The 25689-nt window shown below is 45.1% G+C and overlaps 2 protein-coding genes across 2 annotated transcripts in view; one reads left to right on the forward strand and one right to left on the reverse strand.

Annotated features, from left to right (window-relative positions):
* Positions 1 to 15489, reverse strand: part of SZT2 (SZT2 subunit of KICSTOR complex) — a gene marked incomplete at both ends in the record, with an annotated part of 53542 nt that extends 38053 nt beyond the window's left edge. The window contains 12 exons of the mRNA XM_079536229.1: positions 547 to 689; positions 1901 to 2030; positions 2726 to 2957; positions 8360 to 8530; positions 9699 to 9909; positions 10098 to 10204; positions 10644 to 10803; positions 12795 to 12926; positions 14142 to 14312; positions 14921 to 15094; positions 15203 to 15328; positions 15460 to 15489. Of these exons, the coding sequence (XP_079392355.1) occupies positions 547 to 689; positions 1901 to 2030; positions 2726 to 2957; positions 8360 to 8530; positions 9699 to 9909; positions 10098 to 10204; positions 10644 to 10803; positions 12795 to 12926; positions 14142 to 14312; positions 14921 to 15094; positions 15203 to 15328; positions 15460 to 15489 (1787 nt within the window). The remainder of the gene's footprint in view (positions 1 to 546; positions 690 to 1900; positions 2031 to 2725; positions 2958 to 8359; positions 8531 to 9698; positions 9910 to 10097; positions 10205 to 10643; positions 10804 to 12794; positions 12927 to 14141; positions 14313 to 14920; positions 15095 to 15202; positions 15329 to 15459) is intronic.
* Positions 15490 to 15597: 108 nt separating this feature from the next.
* On the forward strand, positions 15598 to 24222 carry MED8 (mediator complex subunit 8; the record flags this gene model as incomplete). The annotated part of the gene is made up of 7 exons (XM_079535485.1): positions 15598 to 15603; positions 18258 to 18376; positions 19363 to 19507; positions 20183 to 20323; positions 20736 to 20817; positions 21111 to 21359; positions 24158 to 24222. The coding sequence occupies 7 exons, from the start codon at positions 15598 to 15600 to the stop codon at positions 24220 to 24222; spliced, it is 807 nt and encodes a 268-aa protein (XP_079391611.1).
* Between the last annotated feature and the right edge of the window lie 1467 nt (positions 24223 to 25689).

Below are 25689 nucleotides of genomic sequence, written 5' to 3' on the forward strand. Positions count from 1 at the left end.
CACAGCTGCTCATATCCAAATATGCCCCGTGTCCATGCCTGTCAGTTAGAGCCACACACCCTGAGCCACAGGGACCCCCTTCTAAAGCTCGCAGAGAGCACACCTGTATTATCTCTAATGCACTTCATGCAATATACAGCTATTGTTCCTGTAACTCTGCCACTAGAGCCACCCTTAGGAAATCTGTGCTTTTGGGGCAAGTGTTTTCCAGCAGCAAACAAAAGCCTGTAAGACAGCTTCAAATGGATAGTCCACATCTGCTGCACTCAGGAAATCCAAATTCAAGGAGGACTTGAGAAATAACTTGTGCTCCTGAGAACAACCTCCCTCTTAACAAAAGCTGACTTCACCACCGCAGTCCCTCTGCCCTTGGCCATCCATCAGCTCCAGCTAGCAGAGTCCTCCCCATGGCCATAGGGGCCTGCAACACAGCTGCAGCTCGACTGAACTGAAATGCAGCTTCCGCAATGTCTGGAAAAACTGACACTGTACTTCCCCTGGCTGGACTACACAGTGCACCCAATTTCAGCCCTGCCAGTTACATACGTGTCATGCTCCAGAAGGAGAACAATACGATGCATGTGCAGCCACCTCTGCCAGAAGTTGGCATCCATGGAAAGGATAGGCTTCCAGTATGAGGCAAACTGGGAATGGCTCGAGTCAGATCCACTGTGCTGCAGGGATAGCACCTGAGAAAATGACAAGATGGACTGGTAAGAAGGCTATGCTTGGCAAGAAATTGTGTGCTTCTACCCAGAGAGCACAGGAATTTAGTGGCTGAGCTGTTTACACCTAGAAGGCCATGGACATGCCTAGCTTTCAGTAACTGCCTCCCAGCATAACTGCGTTCATACTGAAACAAGCAAACAACAATGCAAGCAAAAATAAATCAGGTTGCTGAAATGTCAAGTTAACTGGGAATTTAACTACAGAGCATCAAGTAATTTAACGACAGAAAAGATAGCACGTAATGGCATCTTCTCTGCTTGAGAGGAGAATATTTGGCCTGTGTCAGCAGAGCAATTAAACACCAAGATAACCCAAGTGAGAATGCACATGCAAATAGGATACCAGTAAACAAAGTACCAGCATTGGGCAACTCTGGCATGTTTATATGGTAACACTGTGATTCAACCAACTATACCAACACTGCTGGCACTGAAATAAAGCGGCAGTTAGCCACAAGATGGAACACTCCAAATATGCTGTGGGATGTATGTTCATACATAGAATGATGTACTGTGTAAACCAAAAGGAGTAAAGGGCTTAAGCAACAAAATTTTAAATTTAAATTAATTCTCTGCTAGTCATCATCTTCTGCCAAAGCCAAGGGCACTGCTAACAAGAAGAAGGCAGTGTGTCAGCACTCCTGCACTGTGAGCTTCAGTGAGTTTGAATTTCACAGTGGAAACTGTTAGCTCATCTTCTGTTTAGTTTCTGCTGTGTAGATGACAAATACACCTCTTTCACATGAGTGCTCAGAGCAATGAGCCTGTTAAATAAAAGCCATTTAGCAGATCCTATCTTCCCCTGATGGTGCTGAGCCACAATACCAGGGCACAAGGCTGCAATCAGCAACTCATATATGAGGTATCCACTGAAAAATTGCAACAGAAGAACGTTAGCCTCCCCATCAGTCTCAAACTCACATCATTACAAGAGAAGGCTTTGCAGCATGCGTAGGAGATTTTCTGCAAGGCTTCTTCTCACAGGGAAGAAGCATGGGGTGGGACTGCACTGCATACAAACTCTGCTACTGACCAGGACAAAGAGAAAAGATGAAGACTGAGAGCTATAGAAAGTCTTGCTTGTTTATTAGGACTCAGCTTTGCCTGGTGCAATACAGAACAGGCAGGAAGGACACCTGTCCCATGCTAAGTAGGACAGAGAGGGGTCATACCGGAGTGGTTGAGCCTGGCGGGATATAGAAGAGGGGCACTCCATTCTTGGTGCTCTCAGGAATGGTGAAGTGCTCCGGTACTGTGTCAAAAGACTGCAGATGAACCAACATCTGATCTGTCTGGTTGATGCTGGAAGAGAAGAGGTGGTTAAACACCAGCCCATGTTTTCCCCTTCAATGCCCCAGTCACTCCATGCCTGCACACACAGCACTCCCTGGATTTTGGGAGCCCACGTGCATCAGCACAGCTTCCTACGGTCAGACTGGGATTCAACGCCTGTCTGCAAAGAGAACGACAGGGAATTCAAGTGTAACAGTCTAATGCAAAGACACATGAACAAAGTTGGGAAAGAAGGGTAAGGAAAAGAATCTGCAGAGTAGTGGTGAGCAACAGTCATCCTGGACAGGGAACAATTATAACCCACAAGCCCCTGAAGGCTCGGAGACGTGAGGTGCTTTCTTAGCATGACTGTGCAGCAGATACTGCATAGGAGCTTGCTGTACTACTAGCCTTCACAGCAAGGCAGTGCTGCAGGAACACATCACCTCCATGGGATGGCAGTCTGAGAGCTGAGGACTGGGACTCACAGGAAGCAATCAATACCTTAATCATGAGGCAATCTCACAGACTAGGTCACAGACTAGTTTGAGTCATTTGCTTGGCCAGAAGGCAAGTTCATTGTCAGATGTGCCTTTTCCTTGCAAGCACATTCTTTTCAGATCCTGACTTGGGAAGGCTGCCTGCATAACCCACACCCCAGTACATCAAGGAAGTGACTTCTTAGTTACATTGGACTCAGAACTGTTGGGGAAGGACCAGCTCACCTTTGCAAGGTGTTCCAGAAGCGCCGGATAACTGTTGTGCGGTACAGACTGGTGATGGGTTTCCTCATGGTGCAACTGATGTCATGCAAGATGTCATAGCTCCCCTCCATCGTCACCTCCACCCATGTGCTGCGCTTTGATGGGTCCAGAGGCCAAGGTGTCACAGCTAAATACTCTATCCTCATGTTATGCTTCCAAAGCAGCACCAGTTTCACCTCCAGCTGAGATCCACCTGCGTGAGAGCAAAGTAATCATTTCAAGTATTCTGCAAATATCTGAGCTACATCTCTAGCCAGAGACTCCCAGTTACACTGAGATTGTTTGATCGCTATGAGGAAGACAAAGCAATCTAACTGCCTGCCTGCTCTAATCATAGAACAGAGAATATCTTGAGTTGGAAGGGATCCACAAGGATCACAGTGTCCAACTCCAGCTGAAGCTATTCTCCCTTCCCTCCAACAGAGGGAAGCTTTGCTAGCACTGAGCACTTGGTGAACAGTCCTTTAAATGTAAACATACAATCCAAATTAGAGAAAGCAACTGAAACCTGGGGAAGGTGCTGACGCTTGCAACGGGTTACCATCTTTGCAGCCTCAGCTTTGCTTCCAGGACTTTCTGCTTTGCACAGATGAGCAAGGACTTAAAACAACAAAGTTTTCTTGTGAGCTGTTTGCAGAGTTAATCTATCCCACTATAGAAACATGGACATTCTGTTGGACGCAATAGAGCTTGATCAAGAAGAACCTGGAAGGTGAGGCCGAATTCCTGAACTAAACTGTATGTTCTTCCTGCACAGAGACTACTTCATACAATCTAGAACATCAAGCATCAAAACTTTCTCACCATGTTTAATCCCTTCCACTCAGCTCCTCTCAAAACTAAGAAGCTATGACTGAATATTCAGTGGTTCTTCAAACTGCAGTTTTCTCTCTATGGGCTGGCCATTGCATCTCTAGCACAAGTAATTCAAACACCTGACAGCAAGCCTCACTGAACAAGAGGAGCAGAAAACCGTCAATGTACTGCTGACCATGCATATTTATTTGTACCAAAACAGCTCAGTGAAACACATTACTTTCTCTAACAGCACCACGTTGCTGTTTCAACTGCTCAACCACTTGTTTGATGTCCAGCTTGTCCTACAGTTTGCCAGACTTGCAGCATTTGTGAGACAGGTGACTAGATCTGCTGGAAAGCATACAAGCAAAGTCATCAGTCTGGATCCTATGCTTCCTGCAGAGCTCCGTTTGCTACTGCCATTTGTACAGTAGGCCACCCCTTTCAGAGGCTGATTACACTCCATTGTAAAGCAGTCTCACTTTTTGCCCCTACAACCCTCACTAGGAGGCTACCTTAGAGAATCTGCCACCCATTGACTTCCAGAAGAAAACTTCAGGAGTACATGCCCAGTTCATACTTAGCTGTTCTTTTTCTGAAATGAATTTTATTCTCAGAAGCTTAATTTCCAGGAAAATCAATAGGGAGTGTGCACTAGGGAGAAAAATCTTTATCTGGTTTCAGCTTTGACTGTGAAGGTTAAATCAAACCATAGTCATCGGCCTGTAACAGGCTATCCATTCCTCTTAACAGCCTCAGACCTTTCTGTGCTGCAAGGAGTCATCTTCTTGGGAAAAAAAAAAAAATTATAATCAAGGATGCTTAGTATATTCCATCTGTATTCCACTGCGACCTTTGCAGGGCCTCATATTTTTCACAACAAGTTCTTTGCATTTGCCAGGGTTCTACCAAGTGTTGTTTACACATGAAGATTGCTTAGCTTGTCAAATAGACTAAAGAAGAATTGATAAATGGGTGTCCTTCCATTTCACACCGCCAAACTGCCTCTCATTCCTATTGCTGTAGTCATCATCCATTGCTTTCTGCATAACATTTTGGTTCTCATAACAAAGCCTTCCTACTTCATCAACAGCAAACATGATAAGAAAATTCCTACTTTTTTTTTTTTTTTGCCTAGGTCATTAATGAAAAATATTTCCTACTTCCAGCTGTTTTCCATTAGTCACCTTGGCTTCGTTCATATCATCCAACACAAACAAAGCTGAAAACACAGGCAAAACGCTTGCTTAGTTTGAAGTCATACACCAATGTATCTTTAACCTGTTCTTATTACTAAGCAATCTATTCCTGGTTCTTGACTTTATAGCTAACAAAGGAGTTTCTTGCTTTGATCTCCTTCATGAAGTCTACAATGCTATAAAGGGACAAAAATAGCAGGGTGGCAAAGTCTTTGGCTACACCAAATAAGAATGAGCCCAAATGCAGCAGCCATTGATACGGAAATGAAGAAAAAGAGCTACTCATCTTTGGAAGGCCTCAGGTAGGCAGAGATCTCCAGGAAGAGATGCCCTCACCTCCACTGACAACCCTAAAAATGAGGTCTGAGAAGGGGTCAATCCTGGCTTGACCCCTTCCAGACACTCAGGTGCACAGCATCTCCTGGGTTGGCCCTGCCTTCCCACCAGGTGCTCTATCACTGTTTCAGGCTGTGACTCAGCATTTCCACTACCAAGTCCAGCTCTGGTTTTTAAAAAACTCACCTTGCCTTCTCCCTAGCCAGCCTGTGCTCAGCCATTTTTGGACTGGTTTCACAGAAGATAAATTTTCCAAAAAAGTCCTCTAAGAACTCCTATCCTGAGCACACAGCAAAACCACACAGACAGCGAATCACTGTTTTTTGTTGTTACAGACAGCAATCCTCTGACGCCGTCCCAAAAAGAAACAGGAGAGGAGCTGAGCTCCATCACACCCCACAGCCTTCTGACAGAGCTCCTCTGCCTTTCATGCCTCTCAGTCCTTCTCCTTTCACAAGGGCTTCTGTATTCCCAACTAACTATAGCAACTTTTTAAACACCTAAATATCTGAAATCAAACAGTGAGGGTAACCAGAGCACTTATAAATACCACAAACAACCTCTCCGGGCACCTCTGAGCACAAAGCTATTTATTCTGTTCTGCCTTTGGCAAAGTGAAGCAGAAAAGTGACAGTGTCAAAGTCCACAACTGCACTCTTTCCTCTTGCTTCACAGCCAGTTGGCTCCTTAGCAGCTTCTAGTTGGCAAGCACTAGCAAAAGCTTTTGGCAATCCAGGCTAATTAACTGTTCTTTGTTACACACTTCTCTGCAGAAAAGCCCAGAGAGCTCTGACAAGCCAAGCATGCTTTTCCTTTGCAGAGGCAGATCTGGATGTCTGAACATCTTGATCTTTTACGAAGTCTACTTTAAGCTGTTAGTTCAATAATTTTTCTGATCCCAGTCAGCCAATCCCCAGGGCATTTAGTATTTCCAAATTATAAGTAACACTATCTGCTACTACACTGAAGGCTGACATAGAAATACACACTGTACTTTTGATAGCTCAAACATTTCATTTTGATTTCCTCTTAAAAACAACAAAAACAAAAATAACATTGTGGAAACACACAAACTATTTTTGGCTGAGGAAGCCCTTGAGCTGCAAACAGATTCCAAGCACTCAAAGGGAAGACAAAAGAAAGGAGAAAAGGGATGTTAAGGATGCTTACCCCGCTTTTATTCCTCCCCACGCACCTGCCCTTAACTATTCAATTCTGTAGGAAACAACAACTCAGTACAGCTGCTCCTCTGCTCTTCTAAAGACAACCAGCCAACTCACATCCAGCAGCTAACAGAAGGCAGGCAGATACCTAAGGAAAAGTGCATGAAGCATGCTAACCACGCGCTGATACTTCTAACACGTTTCCAAAACCCAGAAACTTGCTCCTTTACAGTAACCTGAGCCAGAGGTTGTAGCTCATCCTTATGCAGAAAGGTCCAACATGAATTTGGCTGACTGCTTTCTGAACTATTCACACTTGCTGCCTCTTCCAGCACTTCTCTACAGAACTTCACCATCATCAAGAGCACTTCACCACTGTTGCCAGATAACAGGAAGGTTGTTTCTCCAGCGTCCTCCAAACTTTAAGTGAAGTGGTTCATAAATTACAACAGACATAATAGTGAGCACAGCTTGGACAGGAATTGACTTGTCAGATATTTCACGGACATCCTTAGAAAAGGAGAGCACAATGGACCTAATCTATCTGGCCTTACTGAAAGCACCTCCTGCCACGCCTGGCAGATTAGTGAATACAGTCTGCAGATGCTACCAGAGCTGTCTGAGCAAGAGACCTCAGTAGAATCTTAATATTAATAAAAAACTCCCCAAGCAAGAAATTGGAGTATTCCCTGAAGACCAACTGCAGAAATTACCTTGTGTAATCTAATTGCCAGTAATCTTCACCAAAACAAACAAGCAACAACCAAACCAACATCCCCCAGAACTGGTTTAGATTCATTCTGCTTGTTAAAAAAAACAAAACAAAACAAAAACAAGCCAGAAGAATTGTAATTTCCAGTCATCACATAGAGAACCGACTGCTTTGCCTGGAGCAATAGACTAATAGAGATTAGATTAATAGAAATTAATAGAGATTAATTTAAAACTACTATTGTCTGAAGAGCATTTAAGGACTACTGAAAAGCAAGCAAACAAAAACAACAGCCATAAAACGTAAAACTCAACAACTGAAAGCAAAGGTGCATAGAAGGCACGGGCATTTCTAAGCTAACAACTTAATGCCTCCATGTGATTCCCTATCAGATTGGGTACTTTACTTCAGAAGCAGAGAATTATTAGCATTACTGAACAACGCACTGACAAAAACCACATTTACAATGCTCTTATCAACTGTTTCAAAGAAATAGCAAACTGGAAAAAAAAATTGCTGTTAAGATAAATAAACTGAGTAGAAAGCCTGCCCTTGCAAAAAGAGCCAGAACACTGGTCTACTTAACCTGCCAAAAGGATGGTTATAAGGAGAAAGGCATTATTTATAAATAAATACAATGCTGGAGGAGGATAAACTTAATTAAGGATAATAAAAATCACACAGTTCTAATTTGGTCTGAGGAAGTTTAGAAAGAAAGCTTGAGAAAGAACTGTGAAGCTCTAGGACAGTCTTCCAAGCACAGCATGGAATCAACTTGCATGATCTTAAGACAGACCACAACAAAGTCATAGAAAATATAGCATGGCATGTTTGGAATTTTCAAATTGTGTCACAGACTTTGATTTTCTGATATAAAGAGGATAATGAAGACATTGGATCGCCCCATGCTATGTATGTTTACACTGTGTTTAATAACCCCATTCTTCAGGGCTTCTGAGGTCATTGTGAAGGTCAAAAATATTTTCTTCCCTTGGTTGCAATTTGTAACTTATATTTAGATTTTTCTTATCTCCCCTTCAGTTAAGGCACTATCCACAGCCAGAGATGGAAAGTTAGGTAGAGTTTACTGGCACTACTTAGGATATTCAAGCCCCTTGCAGTCCTCTAGTCAGTGGCTAATTCTCAAGGTGCCATCTAGCAGACTAGACGAGAAAACAGGACCACTGGGTGCTTTTGAGCTCTTCTGGTATTACTGATCACAGTTCTGACTTATCCGGCATTTCCACCAAATATCTTTGGTTCCAGATGTTTCTCTCTCTAGATAACTGTAGTTTATCTAGATAAATAGAGAAAATCTAAATAAATTCTCTCTCTAGATAACTGTAGTCTAGATAAATGTAGTTTAGAGGGTTTAAATCTTTGTCACCTTTCGTGATGTTGACCTCACGGATGCTGTAGCCCTCACGCAGGCGGACTGAGACAATGCTCACGAGGTCAGCATGCACCTCCTTCTCTGTGTGCTTCTTCCTCCGCATCGCCAGAGCAGGGTTGCTGCTCGCAGACACCAGGTGCTCATTGAACAGTCTGTGCTGTGATACTGCAAAAAACAGACACAGGGTTTTGAGCAATCAGTTCCCCTACTCTTTATCCTAAAGCTCTCCCAAAGGGCTGTACAGAAACTGCTTGAAATACCCACAAGCCTGAAGAACAGTACTTCTTCAGGCACCATTTACGCCCACTCCAGGTTCTGCAACACAGCATGGCCAAGAGGTCTGGGAGAGAGACAGGGTGGAGTGCAGCTCAAACTCCTTTGGGACAGACTTTGTAACAAGGCACGCAACAGAGCAGCATGTTTAGCCTGGACAGACAGGAACTGCACTGCTGTTGCAATAGTTACTCAGGAAACTTTTGGGCTTTACCCCTTTCCCTGGAAGACCTTGAGCTTTCAGGTACTTTCTAAAAGGTATCTGGATGTGGATGCCTTAAGTTTAAACCACTCACATCTGTTCCTTTCAAGAGTCAACATTTCAAAGTCCCAGGCCAGCTCTCTTCAAACTTTTCACAGTAAGCAGTTTCTGCTGGCAAGTTACAGACAGCACAGATGGCACCAGCATCACAGTCAGGCATGAATGGGTGCTTCAGTGTTTGATCAGTAACTAATCTCTCTTGGCATACTTTCAGGCACTAACATATACAGTGTAAGAAAAAGAGAGACATTTGGGGTGGTACTCAGGGGCCCCATTTTTCAAGCCAAACTGCCATCTGCAAGGCTGATGAGGACAAGCCTGCCAGGATGTCTCCATCTGTGAGCTAGTCAGTGTGGAGAAAAACCTGGAAGAGGGTTTCTCACCCACTCCAAGTTCCCAGTTTACTGAACGAAGTCCAAAGAAAGGAGAATGGTGCAAAATGGGACATTAGTTATAACCAATCCACCTAATTCCTAGAACAAGGAGGGCAGTCACAGATTCATCTGCATGGCCCAATAGTGCCCAGACCCTACAGGAGGCAGAGTTTGATGAGGGCCAAGATAACGAGCATCCTCAGAGCCCTCTGTCTCACACAGGCACAAGCAGGCAACGCTGCTTGTATGAGAAAGCAGCACTCTTGCCAAATCACACAAATCACTGACTTTTATTTGTCCCCACAATACTCACAATGGCCCAGAGGGGCCAAGGGAAATATCAGCATAACCAAGCTTGGGGAGTCACCCCAACAACTGGTGCTGCAAGACATTCATCTGCTGGAAGGACATGCACACTCCTCACCACAGTAGTATTCTGGATTCAGGGACTCCCCAGTACGCAGAAAGGAGTACAGCAGAAAAGCCTTGTGATATACATTCAGATCCAGGCTCAGGGGATCCAGTTCAGGGCATGTGGAGAGGTAAGCACCAAAAGTGGCCATGGCAATGAATTTCATCAGTTCCACATTGGGAACGTGGCCAAAGCTGCAATCGTATGAGTAGACACCGCCCACCTAAGGGATGGATAAAGAAGAGACCTGAGGAAGTACAGCACTGCTGAGGACAGGGGAGAGGACCAGTGAATGGTTCAGACAGAGAAGTCCTCTCTTCCCCTCAAGAGGTGAACACACCTCACAGAAACTCATATTCAGCTCTCTGGCAGGCAAGCATCCCGCGCATCCTCTGCTAACAGCATATGTACCTGGACAAAGGAGCAGGCCACAGTGCCACTGCGGAGTTGGTTGAGTAAAGTCTCACACACAGCTACATCAGGAACACTAGTCACACCATCCGTAATTATTATTATACCTGCAGAGAAAGCAGTATCTTAGAGCATCTTCCATCTCAAACAGCTATCACTCCCCTGGTACATGCAGCGGGAATAAATTTTAAGTAGGGCAGAAGTAGAAATTAAAATCTTAGGACTGTCTTAGTACAAAAAGCCTTGGGACTGACACCAAGAGCTTCCAAGGTGTTCTGGGGCTGGCAAGCTTCCTGAGCAGGTATAGTGAAGCACTCAAACTGAGCTGGTTCTGCACACTCAGTTATTCCAAGCAACATACACAGTCGTACTTCCTCCCAAACTCCCTAATGCAGAGGCATGATACGAGAGCAGTACTGTTCTCCTCCCCATTCCCACCAGTGGCTCACAGAAGGGTCCACGTGCTGGCCTTCACAAGATTCATGAGCCAATGACAGGAGGAGAACATCCCTCCACGAACAGCTAGGCAACCTGAATGAAACCAACCTGCACTGGAGTTTGAGGGTAGTAGCTGCAGTGCCAAGATCCCCTGTCGAACCATGCTGACAAGGCCAACATCAGCAGTGACAACAGACACGCTGGGCTTCCTCCCAGAAGGCTCCTGCACATCACCAGGGCTCTCTTGGCTCAGGGGTGATAAATCCACCTGGGAAAGGAAGAAATGAAAACAACAAAAAAACACCAATATCATAATGCCCCACTCTCCCAAACGCCTTCAGTTTAGCAATTCCCACAGTACCACAGCCTTGGAGCACTTCAACAGACTCCACTTTTAGCTTTAGTTTTCAAGTTGTAGTCACATGGTCTCCTTATAGCAGTTAGGCAAGGGTGCTTGGGATGGAAGAGGACAATGTGCTCAGAGCTTTATTACATATATTGATTTCTAACAGGAAAGATGAGAAACGTCAGGGTCGCTCAAGTTTCTTTGCGGAGCACAGCAGCTCTCAGCTCACGATGCTGAACGTCTCTCATCTTCCTTGTCATCTGAAAGAAGCTGCAGCTTCTCAGCATTTACTCAAGCTCAGAAATGCAGAAGACACTGAGACAACTACAGCCCATCTACAAAGCACAGCAGCAGAGGGGGGTAAGGAGCTTTGTAAAGACAAAGTCCAGTGCCTACATGCTTAACTCTGTTCAGACAGCACTAGTTATGCAGTGCTGCCATAAGCAAATGCAGGTAGGCTTCTATGAAAAACACTCCCCAGGCAAAGCCTGGAATTTGTATAATTACAGCTCTGAGGAACCTACTATGTACACAGTCTCCTCATCTCCAGAAGGTTCTGGCAGTTCAACCCTATAATAAACTATTGCTTCATTTTTACTGCTAATGCAGAGAATGGATGAGACCCTCCCCAGCAAACCTACACAGACGACTGAAGCTGGGAGAAGTTAGAACAAGTGAAACTTTTGTTCTGCACAAATGGGAGCAGTCTGTCACTGAAAGTTAAAAAAAAAACAAAATGTGACTATCCATCACTTTAATTTGCTAGCTGCCTTCAATTCAGCCACTTGTTGACAACAACCTAGCCAATGCAATTTCAAAAGTGAAAACAAAAAAAGTTTCAGTTGCTGCCCTTCCCCTGGGGCCTCCCACCTCCACCTCACAGCCCGTGGCAGGACCTGCCAGTTTCTCTGGCCTGCAAAGGCGTCCCTTACCTCCATTTGCATGGAAGAAGTTAGAGGGCAGCTGACTATGAGAGAAAAACTGCAGCGCATAGGAATGCATACAAAGCACTGCAAAAACACCAGCTGCACACACAGGAAAGCTGTGCTTCCTGTAGTCCTCCTGGCGCAGCACTGATGGTCTCAGCATTCAGAGACAAACACTTCAGCTTGAGTGTGAGACGTTGAGCACTTCAGATACACAACTGCAAGAGGTCACCAGTAGCCTCTTGCTCACCTGGTTGAGATTTTTCTTTTTCTTTTTTTTTTGTCTTGTTTTGCCAAATATTAAAAAATAATTTTAAAATAAGGACTAAATAACCATAACCAGGCCAACACTGCCTTTGACTGCAGAAAAAGTCCTCATAGATATGATTCTGACTCTAGATCAGCATGGCAGTACTGCAACATAACCTTCACATTCCTTGTTTCCAAAATCAGGGAGATGATCTTGATGAGAAATCCACAGACACTCTGAATCCCTAGAAAATTTCATTTTTACTTTCCTCCAATGCTATTTCCATAGCACTGTCATTAAGTTGCTGCTGCCTATGTCTTTGGCTAAGGAACATTTGCCAAAGGATTCAAGAGTATTAGAAACTGCACCAGTATACTTAGTTTCATGGTTTGTTTTCCTGGTAACAAAGAAGTGTTTTCACTCAAGAGTGCATCCTACAGCCTGTTCAATGATATCAAAGTCAACAGGCTGCTTTGCCACACTTTATTTAAGCACTTCATTGTTATCATTGGAAAAGGTAGCTGTTTTCATTAGTCCTTCCCTTAAACATTTACTGGTTCTGCCTTTCTCAGATTCACTTCTCATTATTAGACCCCACAAAGTTCTCTTACAAACTCCTTAGCTGTTCCTTCTTCAGACTTACAACAGTGTTCCTCTATTTGCCACTCCACCCACAGGGCTTCACAGTACAGATCTTTATTTAGCCAAGAAACCTCATCCACCTCTGACCTCCTCACCTGTGGTTTGGGTTCATACTGTTGCTGGAGCATCTCTGCCACTTTGTTTTCAAAGGCACACAGCTGTGTGTAAACTTGGTGCAGAAAGGCTTCTCTCTTTGTCTCATCCAGCTGACAGCCCTGGAATAGCACCTGGCCCAAGGACACACACATCAGCCAAAGAGTTTTATGGTATCAATCCCTATAACACAGTTCAGAAATGTTCCATACAAAGTAGAGCGTAGGCCCCTTGTCACTATTCCTGTCTGGGGCCAACTGCCTGTATGCAACAGAATTCCATGGCATCTGCAGTGCACTTTGTGCAGATGCTCACAGCTCTGGGAGATTTTGCTCTTAAGTGAAAAATTTCTACTCCTTTGCCTTCTTCTAAAAAAAAAAAAATTAACACGGGATCCTTGTTAGAAGGCATTAACTCTGGCCTGACACTTCTAAAAAAGATCTGTTTCTTCTAACTCACCTACTGAATGATACATTTCTCCTCTAGTAAGTGGCTGGACAGTGGAGTAATATGTTGAAATTAAGGAAGGAGGAGTTAGAAAGGAGTTAGACTGGGCATTACAAAAGAGGCTGAGTGATACGACAGGGGGAGCTTGCCTCCACAGAAGTTACCCATGCTGGCTGGCACAAAGATGCCATTTATGGCACCATGGTACAGGCAATTTCTGCCAAAACCAGGTATCACAGAACAAGGAGGCAAAGAGGATACAACACCAGAAAAGTGAATATGACATGAAAACGCTGTAAGATGGAAGGGAACAACACAATAACAAACTTCAAAAACCTCACAGGCATGATAGGCCACACTTCAGTGTACTGAGAAGACCTGCTCTAGCTCAAGTAGATGAGAGACTACTGAGGGGTTGCCCTCTCCACTAGGGGAAGCACATTTCTATCAATGCAAAAAAAGAACTAAGTTTGTACAAAGAGGAAATTGTCACTGAATAAACCACTGCTACACAGTTGAAGCAGGCAGACAAGCTTTTGGACACCTTTTCCTGAATGTTTCAAATTAGAACAGGCCAAAATGAATTAGTCAGTAGAAATTAAAATAAAACAAACAGAGCAACACCAACAAAAACACACAGTAGTCATGAGGGCAAAGATTCTCTGTGCTCTGAGAAGGGCCCTGCTCTCCTATGAGAAACCTCTGCTTCCTCTCAGAAAAAAGAAGTTGATCACCTACGCTTCTCTGTCGCAGCAGGCTGCACATTTTAAATAAGCAAGATTGCAACACCCTGGTTACCAGAGCCCAGCTAACAGATATCCCTACTTTCCTCTGGACTGACAGAAAACCAACGCAGCAAGCTGCTGAGGCAATGAGATGCCAAGGGCAAGGCCAAGTTTTACCTGGTGGGATTGCAGACCAATGATGGAGGAGTACGCCTGGATGGTGACAAAGATCTCAGGCTGATAAATAATGTCTGAACCAGGGATTCGGAAAGGTCTTAACAATCCCACTAAGCATCGGGAAAGAGCATGAAACACTTCATCAAAAATGATCTCCCCTGTTGAGTCATCCTACAGAAACAGAAGAGAATTACAGAATCATTAAGGCTGAAAAAGACTGCTAAGATTACCTAGTCCAACTGCCAATCCATCCCCACCATGCCCACCAACTATATTCCTCAGTGCCACATCTCCATGGCTTTCGAACCCCTCCTCAATTCTTCTGACCACACTACTTCTGATACAAGCCAGGTTGCCTTCTTGGCCACCCAGACACACTGCTGGCCACATTCAGCCAGCCATCAGCTAACACACCTAGACCTTTTCTCTCTATGAAGCTCTCAGCCACAGTGCCCCAAGCCTTGCACGGGGTAAACAAAACAGCTTTTACATCTTCTAGAATCTGCAGTCTCATCGCATACACCACACAAAGTCCAAGCCTCCTTCTGCAACAGCAGCTGCATCAGAACGAACCCTGCAAACAAAGGCCACACATTCTGCAAGGAAAGAGGATCCTTTGCAAGGCTGTGTCATGAGCAGCACCACCTGCTTCACCCCTCAGGAATACAGAACCCCTGCAGAAGTGACAACTAATGCAGAGATGCACACCTTCTCAGCAGAGGGAACCAAGCCCAGTCCTTCAGCACAGAACACCCCAGAGAGGCAGCTCGTGGACTCACCACAATGCCAGTGGAAGGGCTCAGATCAAGCTCGATCACAAAGCGGTACTGGCGGGCCAGGAAGGTGACACGCGTGGAGGGCACCAGGAGGTAGGGCCGGGGCTGGACGGGCTCATCCGGCTGCCATCCATTGGGCAGGATGCTGAGCACATCCAGCTCGTTTTCTGACTTCAACTACAACAAGAAGTGAAAGACAGGCAAGAGACATCACGCCAAGCCAAAGGACACACCAAGATGCGGGGCCACCACCCATCCCTGCGGCACTCCCCGGCCCCCACTCACCAGCTCGGGCTCGGGCACGGCCCAGATGACCTGGTGGAGCCGGCTGAGGACCCAGGCGAGCCGCACGTTGCGGGAGATGCGGTAGTCCTTCTTCATCAGGAGGAAGACGTGCCCGGCCTCCTCCACCTGCAGCGCGCAGAGCACAGCGCCTCGTCACTCCGGGCCGGGCACCGCGACAGCCCCCCAGCCCCTCTACGCCCGATCTCAGGGCCGCTACAACCGCACCTCGCACCGCCCCGCAGCCCGCTCCCGCTCACCTCCGCCTCGGGCCTCTCGGCAGCCGCCATGTCCGCCCGGCGCCCCGCCCCGCGCCCTCTGTCCCGCGCCCTCTGACCCCGCCTCTGCGCGCCTGACCCGGAAGTGGAAGGCTCCTGTAGCAACAGGGCCGCGCCGCCATGCAGGTGAGGGGCTGCGGGCTGGGTTGCGTTGCGCCGGGCCGGGAGGAGCGGTAGGCCCGCCTTGGGTCCCGCGAGCCGGGCTCCGGAGGAGCCGAGGGCCGGCGGGAAGGAGGAGTAAAAGCAGTGTTTCCAGGCGGTCCAGAAGGGCTGTGCTTTCCCGGCTTGTGACAGGCACGGCGCAGCACGCGGGAGCGGGATGCTGGGCGTCCCTCTCTACTGACAGTGATTGAGGCCCGCCTCGAGTTGTGGTCGGTTCTGGGGCCTTAAACAAGGACAACGAGGCCCCGGAACGAGTGTAGAGAACGGCAACGGGAAAAGTGAAGGATGTGGAACAGAGGTGTTACGGGGAGCAGCTGAGGGAACTGGGATGGTTCAGTCTGGAGAAAAAGCTCAGATGGACCCCATCGCTCTCTGCAGCTCTCCAAAAGGTTTTGGTGAGGTGGGGGGCAGCCTCCTCTCCCAGGTAACAGCGATAGGATGGGAGGTGATGGCCTTAAGCTGTGCCAGGGGAAGTTCAGGTTGGATATTAGGAACAATTTCTCCTCCAAAGGAGCGATGATGTGGGGGCACAGGATGCCCAGGGAGCGGTGAGGTCAGCGTCCCTGGAAGGATCACAGAATTGGAGATGTGGCACTGAGGGACGTGGCCAGTAGTTGGACTGTATGATCTCAGTGATCTTTACCAGCTTTTATGGTTCTGTGTCTGTATAAGATGTAGAGAATCAGCAGTATGGAAGATGTAAGAGAGGCACACATTTGTACAGTGGCACAGTAATGGTTAGTTGTCCCCTGCTTTCGTAATAAATCCCATTATTACTTTGACTTCCTTGATTTTTTGAGCCTCAGGCTGATGTTTTCCCTCAGATAATCCTTAGAACTTGTTTCTAAGTGATAGTGTTATCAGCTCATAAATGTCAATGTGTGTGCATAAAGTCAGGGTTGTTTTTTTTCCCTTTGTTTCACCATGTGTATCACTTTATGTTTATTCTGAATTTCACCTTTACCTCCCAGTCATTCCATATCAGGAGTTACTTCAGCAGTCCCTCCCTTAAGTCCTATCTTTATTACCCTGGGACAATTCAGTGTTGTTAACAGACTGTCTGTATTGCTGCTTGAATATCTCATATGTCTGTGACGTGTAGAGTATTTATTTGAAGCACTGATCTTGGTGCACATGTGCTTTGCAGTGCTTAAACTTGCTTCCAGCTCTCATGGAGAGAGCGTACAAAAGGAGGAGACTCAGACTGCACTACTGCACAGTGCGTGTACAATGTGCTTTCATTCATTATCTTTAGGGCTTCTTGGATAAGTGCTGGCAATGGGCCAGACCAGTTGTCTTGGTTGTGTGTGCCTGCCACCTCTGCAGTGAGATGCTGGCTCCCAGCCCAACTCGTAGTGTGGTCAGTGGTTCATCTTGCTCAAAAACAATGTGCACAGTAAGCATTAGACTTGTTTCTTAAGTGAACAGGAACAGGCTAGTCCCGTCACAGCATGGAGGAGAGCTGCAGTGCTGTAGCTGTGAGTTGTAACCTCCTGGTCTACTCCATGAATCCATGCTGTGGTTTGGGAGTGGATTTTAGTCACATTTATTCAGCCATTTCTTCTAAGGTAGTGAAGTCTCAGACTATGAATAAAGTAATTTCATGTTCTCTTAAACATGGGAGATACTTGATGATCTCATGCTAGTTCAGTTTGTTTAAGCAGCACAAGGAACCCAATAGCAAGCATGCAAGCAGACTGAGTCACCCCATCTGCTTTCCCAATGAGCATTCCCTTTCTATTATTTAATTGTACTGCTGTGTCCCACCCTCCTCATGGATTATCATTGTACAGTCCACGACTTACATTAGCAGTCCATCAGGTTTGGGGCTTTAATTACATTTTGTGTAATTCTGTTGAATGAGCAAAAGCAGATAAGTTTCTTGAGAGTTTTTGCAGGCGTCAAAGATATTCTGTGGTGTGTGTGACATCAGGTCCCCTCTCCTGATGCTTTGTGTGTCACCATACTCCCACTCAGCAGGGGACAAGATTATTTAAGCAGTGCACCGGGGCAAAAGGCAGGAGATAATCTCTGCATGTGTCAGGCTATGTACAATCTGTCACTGCAGCGCCTTCCACAGCTGGTAAAGGACAAGGAATTTTTTAGGAGCTGGATGTGGCACCTTGACAGGAAGAAAGTGAGAAATGAGGGTAAGGGCAGAAACTGGAGTCTTTAGGCCATTGATCTGATACTCGTTTTGCAAATGGCCATGCTGGGTGAAGACAGCACTGTGCTTGCATCTGCTGTCAGAAAGGGTTCAGAGAATGCTAATCTGCTTTGAGCTGGGTTAGCATGAATAACTCACAAAGGTGGTGCAAGGTAGCTCTGGTTATTATCTGATGTAAGTGATGTATAGTTTTCACTCATCTAGATCTTAAAAATGACAGCTAGCCATGGATTGAACTCAGGTACACGTTTCTTCCTAAATGTTCCTTCCAAGGAGGCAAGGTCAGAGTGAAGATGTAGGGTTTTTATCTCTAGGGTCTCTGTTTTCTTGCTCTGAAAAGGAGTCTCTCTGTAGGAGAGAGTGGTGTATGAATGCGTGTATATGGATCCCCACTGTCATCAGAAAGGTCCTAAGCTTTGTCCTTACCCTTATCTTCCCTTCTTTTTTTTAGAGAGAGGAGAAGCAGCTGGAGCTGACCCTGGAGGCACTTATCAGCCAGGTGGCTGACCTGAAGAACTCATTGGTCAGTTTTATCTACAAGCTGGAGAATGAGTACGATCGGCTCACGTGGTAAGGCATCTCACAGGGCACTGCCACTGATCACTGCTGAAGCTCTTCCCGACTCTGCTCAAAAAGTGCAATTAAAAGCTACTAACTCATTGTCCACAGGCTTACCTTTGCTTTTCATGTTAATGTTGGAGGAACCATTGAACTGCCACCAGAAAAACAGTTGAGATTCATTTCTTCTGCACTGTGCTGTAGTACTCATACCAACACCTGGAATCTAGGTGCTTTATGGGAACTGGTGTAGTTGCTTGCATCTGTAGGGACTGGAAACTCTTTGGACAAAAATATCTTAGAGACCCACATATGCTGCAAAATAAGTAAACATTCTTTCTGCATTTCTTGACCTTTTTGGCTTTCTCTGTTTCTGTTATAAACTGCATTTCTATGCTTGTGTTTTTCTGGTTTGGCATGTTTTCTCAGACAATCTGAGAGACTTGAAAGGTGGTATTCTCTTCCTAGTGGACCATAAGGCTGATGTATCTTAACTATGCAGTATCTTAGACAGTTTCTGCTGCAAAGATTCACAGACAGCATTTGTAGGCGCTGAAGTCCCCAGAGAGAACAAACTGAAGGGGATCTTCTTGACAAGATTATCCATTATTTTGCTTTATTATCCCTTAGTCTTGATAGCCGAGATATAAAAACTGTCTCTCTTGGCTTTGCTGCGTTACGAGTGAATATGGGTCTCAAGACTTCACTTTAGAATTTCACTGGGACAATTAGTGATAAGAAATGCACTGCTCCTGTGTATGTTACAGAAATCCCAAACAACTGCCACTTCCAATGATACTTGTAAAGTCCCTTGGCTATTTGCAGCATTGTATGTAGAGAGTCTGGAATCTGTCCACACCTACACTTTCAGCTCTAGGTTTAACTCTTTACTGTTTGGATAAATAAGAATGTTATTTCCTTGGTTCCCAGATATTTGAATGAGGAACAGATAAAAGCCATCTGTGGTATCTGTTTCCATGTTCTATTCTCTTTCCCAGGCCTTCAGTTCTGGACAGCTTTGCATTGCTCTCAGGACAGCTGAACACTTTAAATAAAGTGCTAAAGCATGAGAAGACCCCACTATTGCGAAACCAGGTTATCATCCCCTTAGTGCTGTCTCCAGACCGTGATGAGGAGATCATGGTAAGAAACTTCCCACTGAGTGTTGGACCTGGAGTGTCAAAATCTGCAACATCCCTGCTTCAGTTTTCAGTTCTTTGCACTTTGGCGTTCCTCAGCTCTGAGTGTACAGAAATAAAAGGTTATGAGTAGTTCTTCCTTGGAGCTGCTTTGCTGGGGGGTGAGTGTACACTCACAAGCATTTGCTGTGGACATACTTTACAGGATATACCCTTGCTAAACACATTATTTTCATGAAGTCAAGGACAAAGGAGGTGATATCTCACTGTGTAACTGGAAGGCTGCCTTACTTGATTTTCACTGCCATAGCTGTGCAGTTTGTCTGACAGTTACATCTCAATTTGCACTGATTATCATCTTACCAACACGGGGTGTATTACAGAACCTATAGCATGCCCTGGCAATATTCTTTGCTTGGGTGAGAAAGCATTTCAGTTGACTCCGGCCAAACTGTCAGGCAGCGTATGGGACTGCAGATTCCTGTGTGTTGGTCTGACCAAACAGACACAGAGCAAATTCTTAGACAGATCATTGAAACTTCCTAATGCTCCCCCAGGCCAAGGTTTTCCCACAGCATTCTACTAGGTCTTGTTCCAGTGTCTTGTGCTCTGCTCTTCAGCTGCCTGAGGGCTTAGCTGGAGGAGGGGACCCTGAGTGTGTGTTGTCCAACTGTTGCAGCGGCAGACAGAGGGGCGCGTGCCAGTCTTCAGCCATGAGGTCGTGCCTGACCACCTGCGAACTAAGCCTGACCCAGAGGTGGAGGAGCAGGAAAAGCAACTGATCACAGATGCAGCTCGCATTAGCCCTGATGGAGCACAGGTAGGTGAAGAAGAGTTTGATACTTCTGTCACTTAGTCCTAGGACTCAAGATGCCCTTTAACTCAGTTTTCTTCGAGCTTATAGCTAACGGTTTCCTTTGTTGGTATGCCCTCTTCTGCCTGAGATATCTCCAGATAGCCCTAACTGATGTTTGGGTTACAAATCTCACATAACAAGGGTACCCAGCTTACTGCCTGCTCACAGGAGGTGCTATCAGACCAGTCAAAGAAAGGCAAAAGCTGTAACATCCCAGTAGTGCCCTCCTGCATGCATTGGAACTGGGCTGTCTAGGCTCTGATACCAAAATATTTATATTTGGTTGCTCTAAAAAGAGAAAGATGGCTCATTTACCTTGCTGACTTGTACGGCATTGGAAGTATCCTGGTAGTTACCAATGATTTTTATTTTGCAGAAACAGATCCAAAGCCTAAATAAAATGTGTTCAAATCTGCTGGAGAAAATCAGTAAGGAGGAGCGTGAATCTGAAAGTGGAGGTATGTTGTTGAGGTGGAAATGGAGTACATGGTCAAAGCAGCTGACTTGAGAACAGTGGAAAAATAGGTAAAGCAGAGAGCCTAAAGAATGGGAAGTGAGGATGAGCACAAACAAAAACATGGAAAAGCGTTTTTGGGGGCACTCTCATGTTTGGAGGAGTTGGCTTCTTCTGACCCCCTTCCTTGAGCAGCACGTGCCAAGCAAACTATCAAAAAAGTAAATTCAGGACCAGCTGTGATAATTTTCAGACTCCATTGCCATAATGCTCAGAAACTTTTTTTTTTCCCCACAGGATTACGACAGAACAAACAGACTTTCAACCCTACAGATACCAATGCACTGGTGGCAGCTGTGGCCTTTGGGAAAGGATTGTCAAACCGGCGACCCCCGGGCTCTGGAGGATCTGTCCAGTCGGGTCAACCAGGAGCTGGTGCCATCATTGCGGGGGCTTCAGGCATGCAGCAGGTGCCAATGTCAAGTGCACCAGCTCAGCAGCAGCCAATGCTGGCAGGAGTGCAGATGGCACAAGCAGGGCAGCCAGGTAAATATGCTGCACATCTGACAGTGACTGAAAAGCGGGAAGCAAGAAAGGTGAATGCAGACGTAGAGATCCTTCTCCAGTCACCTTTTAAATATTACCGAGTTAGAGGATCTTTTCTGTCCCTAAGGATTTAAGTCAGGGTGTAAAAGTGGATTAATACTTATTTAAAATTGTCTCAGAGTTTGAAGTAGATCCCAACTATCAGCTTCTTAACTTGCACTACAGTACCTGTTTAATTACAAAGTTTGTGAATGTAGGGCTCAGTGTGGAGAAATCACAATGTGTTTTGTAGGGATCTGTGAATTATTTAAGTTGGGGGAGGGGGGAAACTGTTTGAAAAGAGCCAAAGAAGGACTTCATATACTTAATAGATTGCATTTATGTCAAGTATCTGGTGAAACACCTGAGCAAAAGTAATTTGACTTTACTTGACCAGTACCTAGGCTCTAACCTAGTTACATGATTGGATCTTTGGATGTTCAGCTGAGGCTAAAAACATAAACCGAAGGAATTGCTAGGGAAGAAACAAGGAAACAGAGTATCATTGTATAAATCCATTAAGCACCAACATCTACATTAAGCACAATTCTGATCTCTGAAAAACTGAACAAAAAACTAAGTTATAGTAGAATTGGAAAAGCTCAGGGAAGAGTGTCAACATTCAAAGGTCTGGAGTGGCTTTCACTGTGGCTTCTGAAGGAAGACTTCAGAAAGTTTTGTTAGTTCATTCTGAGGATAGCTACTGGACGTAGCCTGGAGGTAGGAGGAAGAAGGTATAGAAGCCTTAAAATCCCAAATTGTGTAAAGAAACTGCATGGAGTTTCCCACAGTATGGAAGGATCAGTGAACGCACTAATGAAAATATTAGCTCTGCAGGCCTGACTTTGTACTGTCATACTAATGGAGATTTTAGGTATTGGATATTTTAATTGGTGTTTTCTTGCTTATGTAATGACTGTGTTGTTCAGAAATGAACTTGGGCAACGATATTAATCCAAGGCTAATTATGTATTTAGAAAATAATTTCCACTGTGATTTGGAAACGAAGAAGTCCTCTGTGATTTCTGGCTGCACCCACAAACACTGTCTCCAGGATGGGAGGACATCCCATCTTATATGACTTCTGTACTTCAGGTTGTGTGCACGGCTTACAAGAACACTTGTCCAGCCTGTGTAACCACCACACCTCTTTTGATAAGAGCTGTACTGTTTGGCCAAAGGTCAGTCCCATTGTCTTGCTCTTGAGAGTGGCCCATGGTGGAGGCTGGAAGAGTGTAAGAACAAGCTATATCCTGACAGCCACCTCTAGCTGTTGTTGTTCAGGGATGTTTTAAGCCAGAGCTTGATTTAAGACCAGTGAGTGTAAGAGCCATAAGTTTTGCAGTTCCTTTTTGAATTACGGTATAGAATCCTACAAGGCTTGTGACAATGTATCCCACAGTATTATTGTATGTTTTGCTTAAAATAATTTCCTTTTTTTAATATATTGTTTACCATAAGATGTTTCTTCTTTATCTGTGTTGTGAGAAATAGTCAATGACTGAATAATCATTTTTTCAGCTACCTTCTCCATTCTGTTTTTCACTTCTTGGAAGTCTGTTGTGTCCTCTTCCCTGCATCTATTTTTTCTTTTTTTCCCAACTGACTCTGCTTAATATAAATTTGTGTGGGAAGTTTAATATAGTTTGAGTAATTTTTGTCTCTTCTAATAATTTCTAGACTAGGAGGACCAGAACTGGCATTGAACGTGGAGGTTGGTGGCCCTGCATGTGGCAGGAGGGTTGGAGATTCATGATACTTGAGGTCCCTTCCAACCCTGGCCATTCTGTGATTCTGTGATTCTGTGATTCTGTAACTGCAGTTACTACAATAACACAGATGTGGGTGAACCCTATGGTCCTGTTCACTCTTCCTTTTGAAATAATATGTGAAAGTATTTGTCTTCTGATTGTTAGCAAACACTGACGAGACGTCAGGTTGAGGTCCCTTCCATCCCAAGCCGTTCTGTGATTACCTGCCAATTCATTGAAGGCAGTGGCCTGCTTTAGATGTCTTTGCAAGAGGTTAAACACTTCTATTCTATGACATATTTATTCTTCTCCTGCTATTCTACACTTTCAGTTCTCGGAAGTGACCAGATTTTCTTTTTGTTCTCATTTGAGCACACATGCTGCTTTTTGAAGGAGAGTTCTCTGAATATCCCTCCATGTGGATCTTTAATTGCTATCTTTTTAAAATTTTTGTGATAATCTGAGTTTTGTCTAACCCTGTACGCTTATCCTAGGCTGCTAGTATTGTCTTTGAACACACTCGTATGTGTGATTGGTATCAGCAAAAAGCAATAATGCCCAAGAGGTGCATGTGGTTAAGATAAATATAATGCTGTGTAGAAGAGGATACAGCCTATTGTGCTTGTCTCTGAAATAAAGCGGGGATCAGTTTGGTTTCTTATGTCAGGACTGTTGATAGCAAGCTCTATGGGACTGAATGTGGCCCACGCTCCTGTTGGAGCCTCCTGAGAAGGTCTTAAGATGGAGCGAGGATAGAACTAGCAAGGGGACGTAGGTCCTGGCAGGAAATGTCAAGGAGATTTCTCAACAAAGGAAAGTGCTAATTTGTAGCAGAGAGTGATTGTATTAGGTCATAAGCTGAAGGGTACTGTAGTAGTAAGCCTGATGTGGTGCCTGGAGCGGAAAAGACAAAGTTTGGGTAGGACTGTTGTACTCTTTACGCGCTCTTGAGCAAATTAACTTTCTTAGTGCTGATTTTGTATTGCTCTTTATTTTTTCTCTCTCCAGGAAAGATGCCAAGCGGCATAAAAACAAACATCAAGTCTGCCTCAATGCATCCATATCAGAGATGAGCCAACATGAAGCAGACCCAGGGAACAGCAGTTACCCGCATTGTTCCTGCTGGACCCAGCGCATGTGGATTTCTTACAGAACTTCTCAGTCCCTTTGCATATATACACTACGTCCACAGAGCTGGGAGTGATGAGACCCTTCCCTTGGTTTTCTTTTAGTGCTGGGTGGCTTGTGTGGAGCTGCTAGTGGCCATGTCTTCTGGAGACAAGTGCTCTATTCACCCCGAGCAGAGGGCTTTGTGATATCAATCCTATTTGCTCTGGGCCTAGCAGAAGGGCCTCTACCCTTTTTTGATACAGAGCCTGGAGAGCTTCATGGACCACTCTGCTCCTTGTTTCTGTTGATTCAAGATGTTCCTACTCTACTCCCTGTTGAATAAAGACTTTGTTTTGCGTATGGCGAGACACCGGTGTCCATCTCCTGAGTCATAAGCAGTCTTATTTTTCTTCGGGTAAGGCAATAGAGAGCTCTAGACCAAAATAGACAAGAAACATTGGAGGCTGGATGCTGGAGGGTGCTGGAGCTGCAGGCTTGGGTGTGTAGAGGTATTATATAGTGAGTCAGCAGGGTACAAACATAAATAGTAAACATCTTGTTCTTTGTAAGCCTATCATGGCTATTCCCTGGAAAGCAAAATATTGGTGACAACTATTGCAGGACCCACAGTGAGAAAACAGCATTTCAAGAGCTGAAGCACTGAGCTTTTGTGTTTTGATGCTGCTGCAAATCCCAGCTGGATTTGATTTTACTTCTATAGTTTCCTGCTTCTGCATTCCTATAAAGTTTCTAAGCTACTTTAAAAGTAATTATTTGCTTCAGGGAGGTCTTTTGGTTCTGCTCAGGGTTGTAGCACTTCAGTTAACCAGGCCATGGAATCTGCCCATTTCTCTTTGAAACTAGGCATTGTGAAGCCATCCCTCTTCTCTTTCTGCCCTTGAGCTGTAACATATAATCTGCCTAATGAAGGATTCCTCTGCAAATCAAGGGTGGGGATGCATACCCCCAGAGCATACTAGTATGTGCTAGCTATCTGAAAGAGAATCATCTTGCTTCTTGCTGCTTTTGCCTGGACTTCCTTTTTGACTTGTGGTGAAAGCCAGTACTGTATTTTACTCAATAGCATCTGTCAGCAATCTTAAGGGTGAGGAAATCTCCACTCGGCAGATAAAGTCTGCAGCTGCTCCTGCACCGCTTGCCTCTGGACTGATCAGATCCATTGCATTGGTGGAGGCTGTGCGCTGTTTTCCCAAATGAAACTTTGGGAAGACTCTGCTCCAGAAAACTGTGACCAGAGCAGTTATCAGCCTTCTTAAACGTGCAGACCCTGGGAGTTGTTCACTGGAGTTGCACACCTTGTTGTGAATTAAAATCTATTCATCAGAGAAACACTTTGCCACATTATTCTTTCTTGCTGCTTAGAAGAAATCCTTGTGTTGCTGAGGTTTTGTGGATGGTGGTTTGAAAAG

Source organism: Tetrao urogallus, assembly GCF_951394365.1.
Source record: "Tetrao urogallus genome assembly, chromosome: 5".
In the NCBI taxonomy this organism is placed as follows: domain Eukaryota; kingdom Metazoa; phylum Chordata; class Aves; order Galliformes; family Phasianidae; genus Tetrao; species Tetrao urogallus.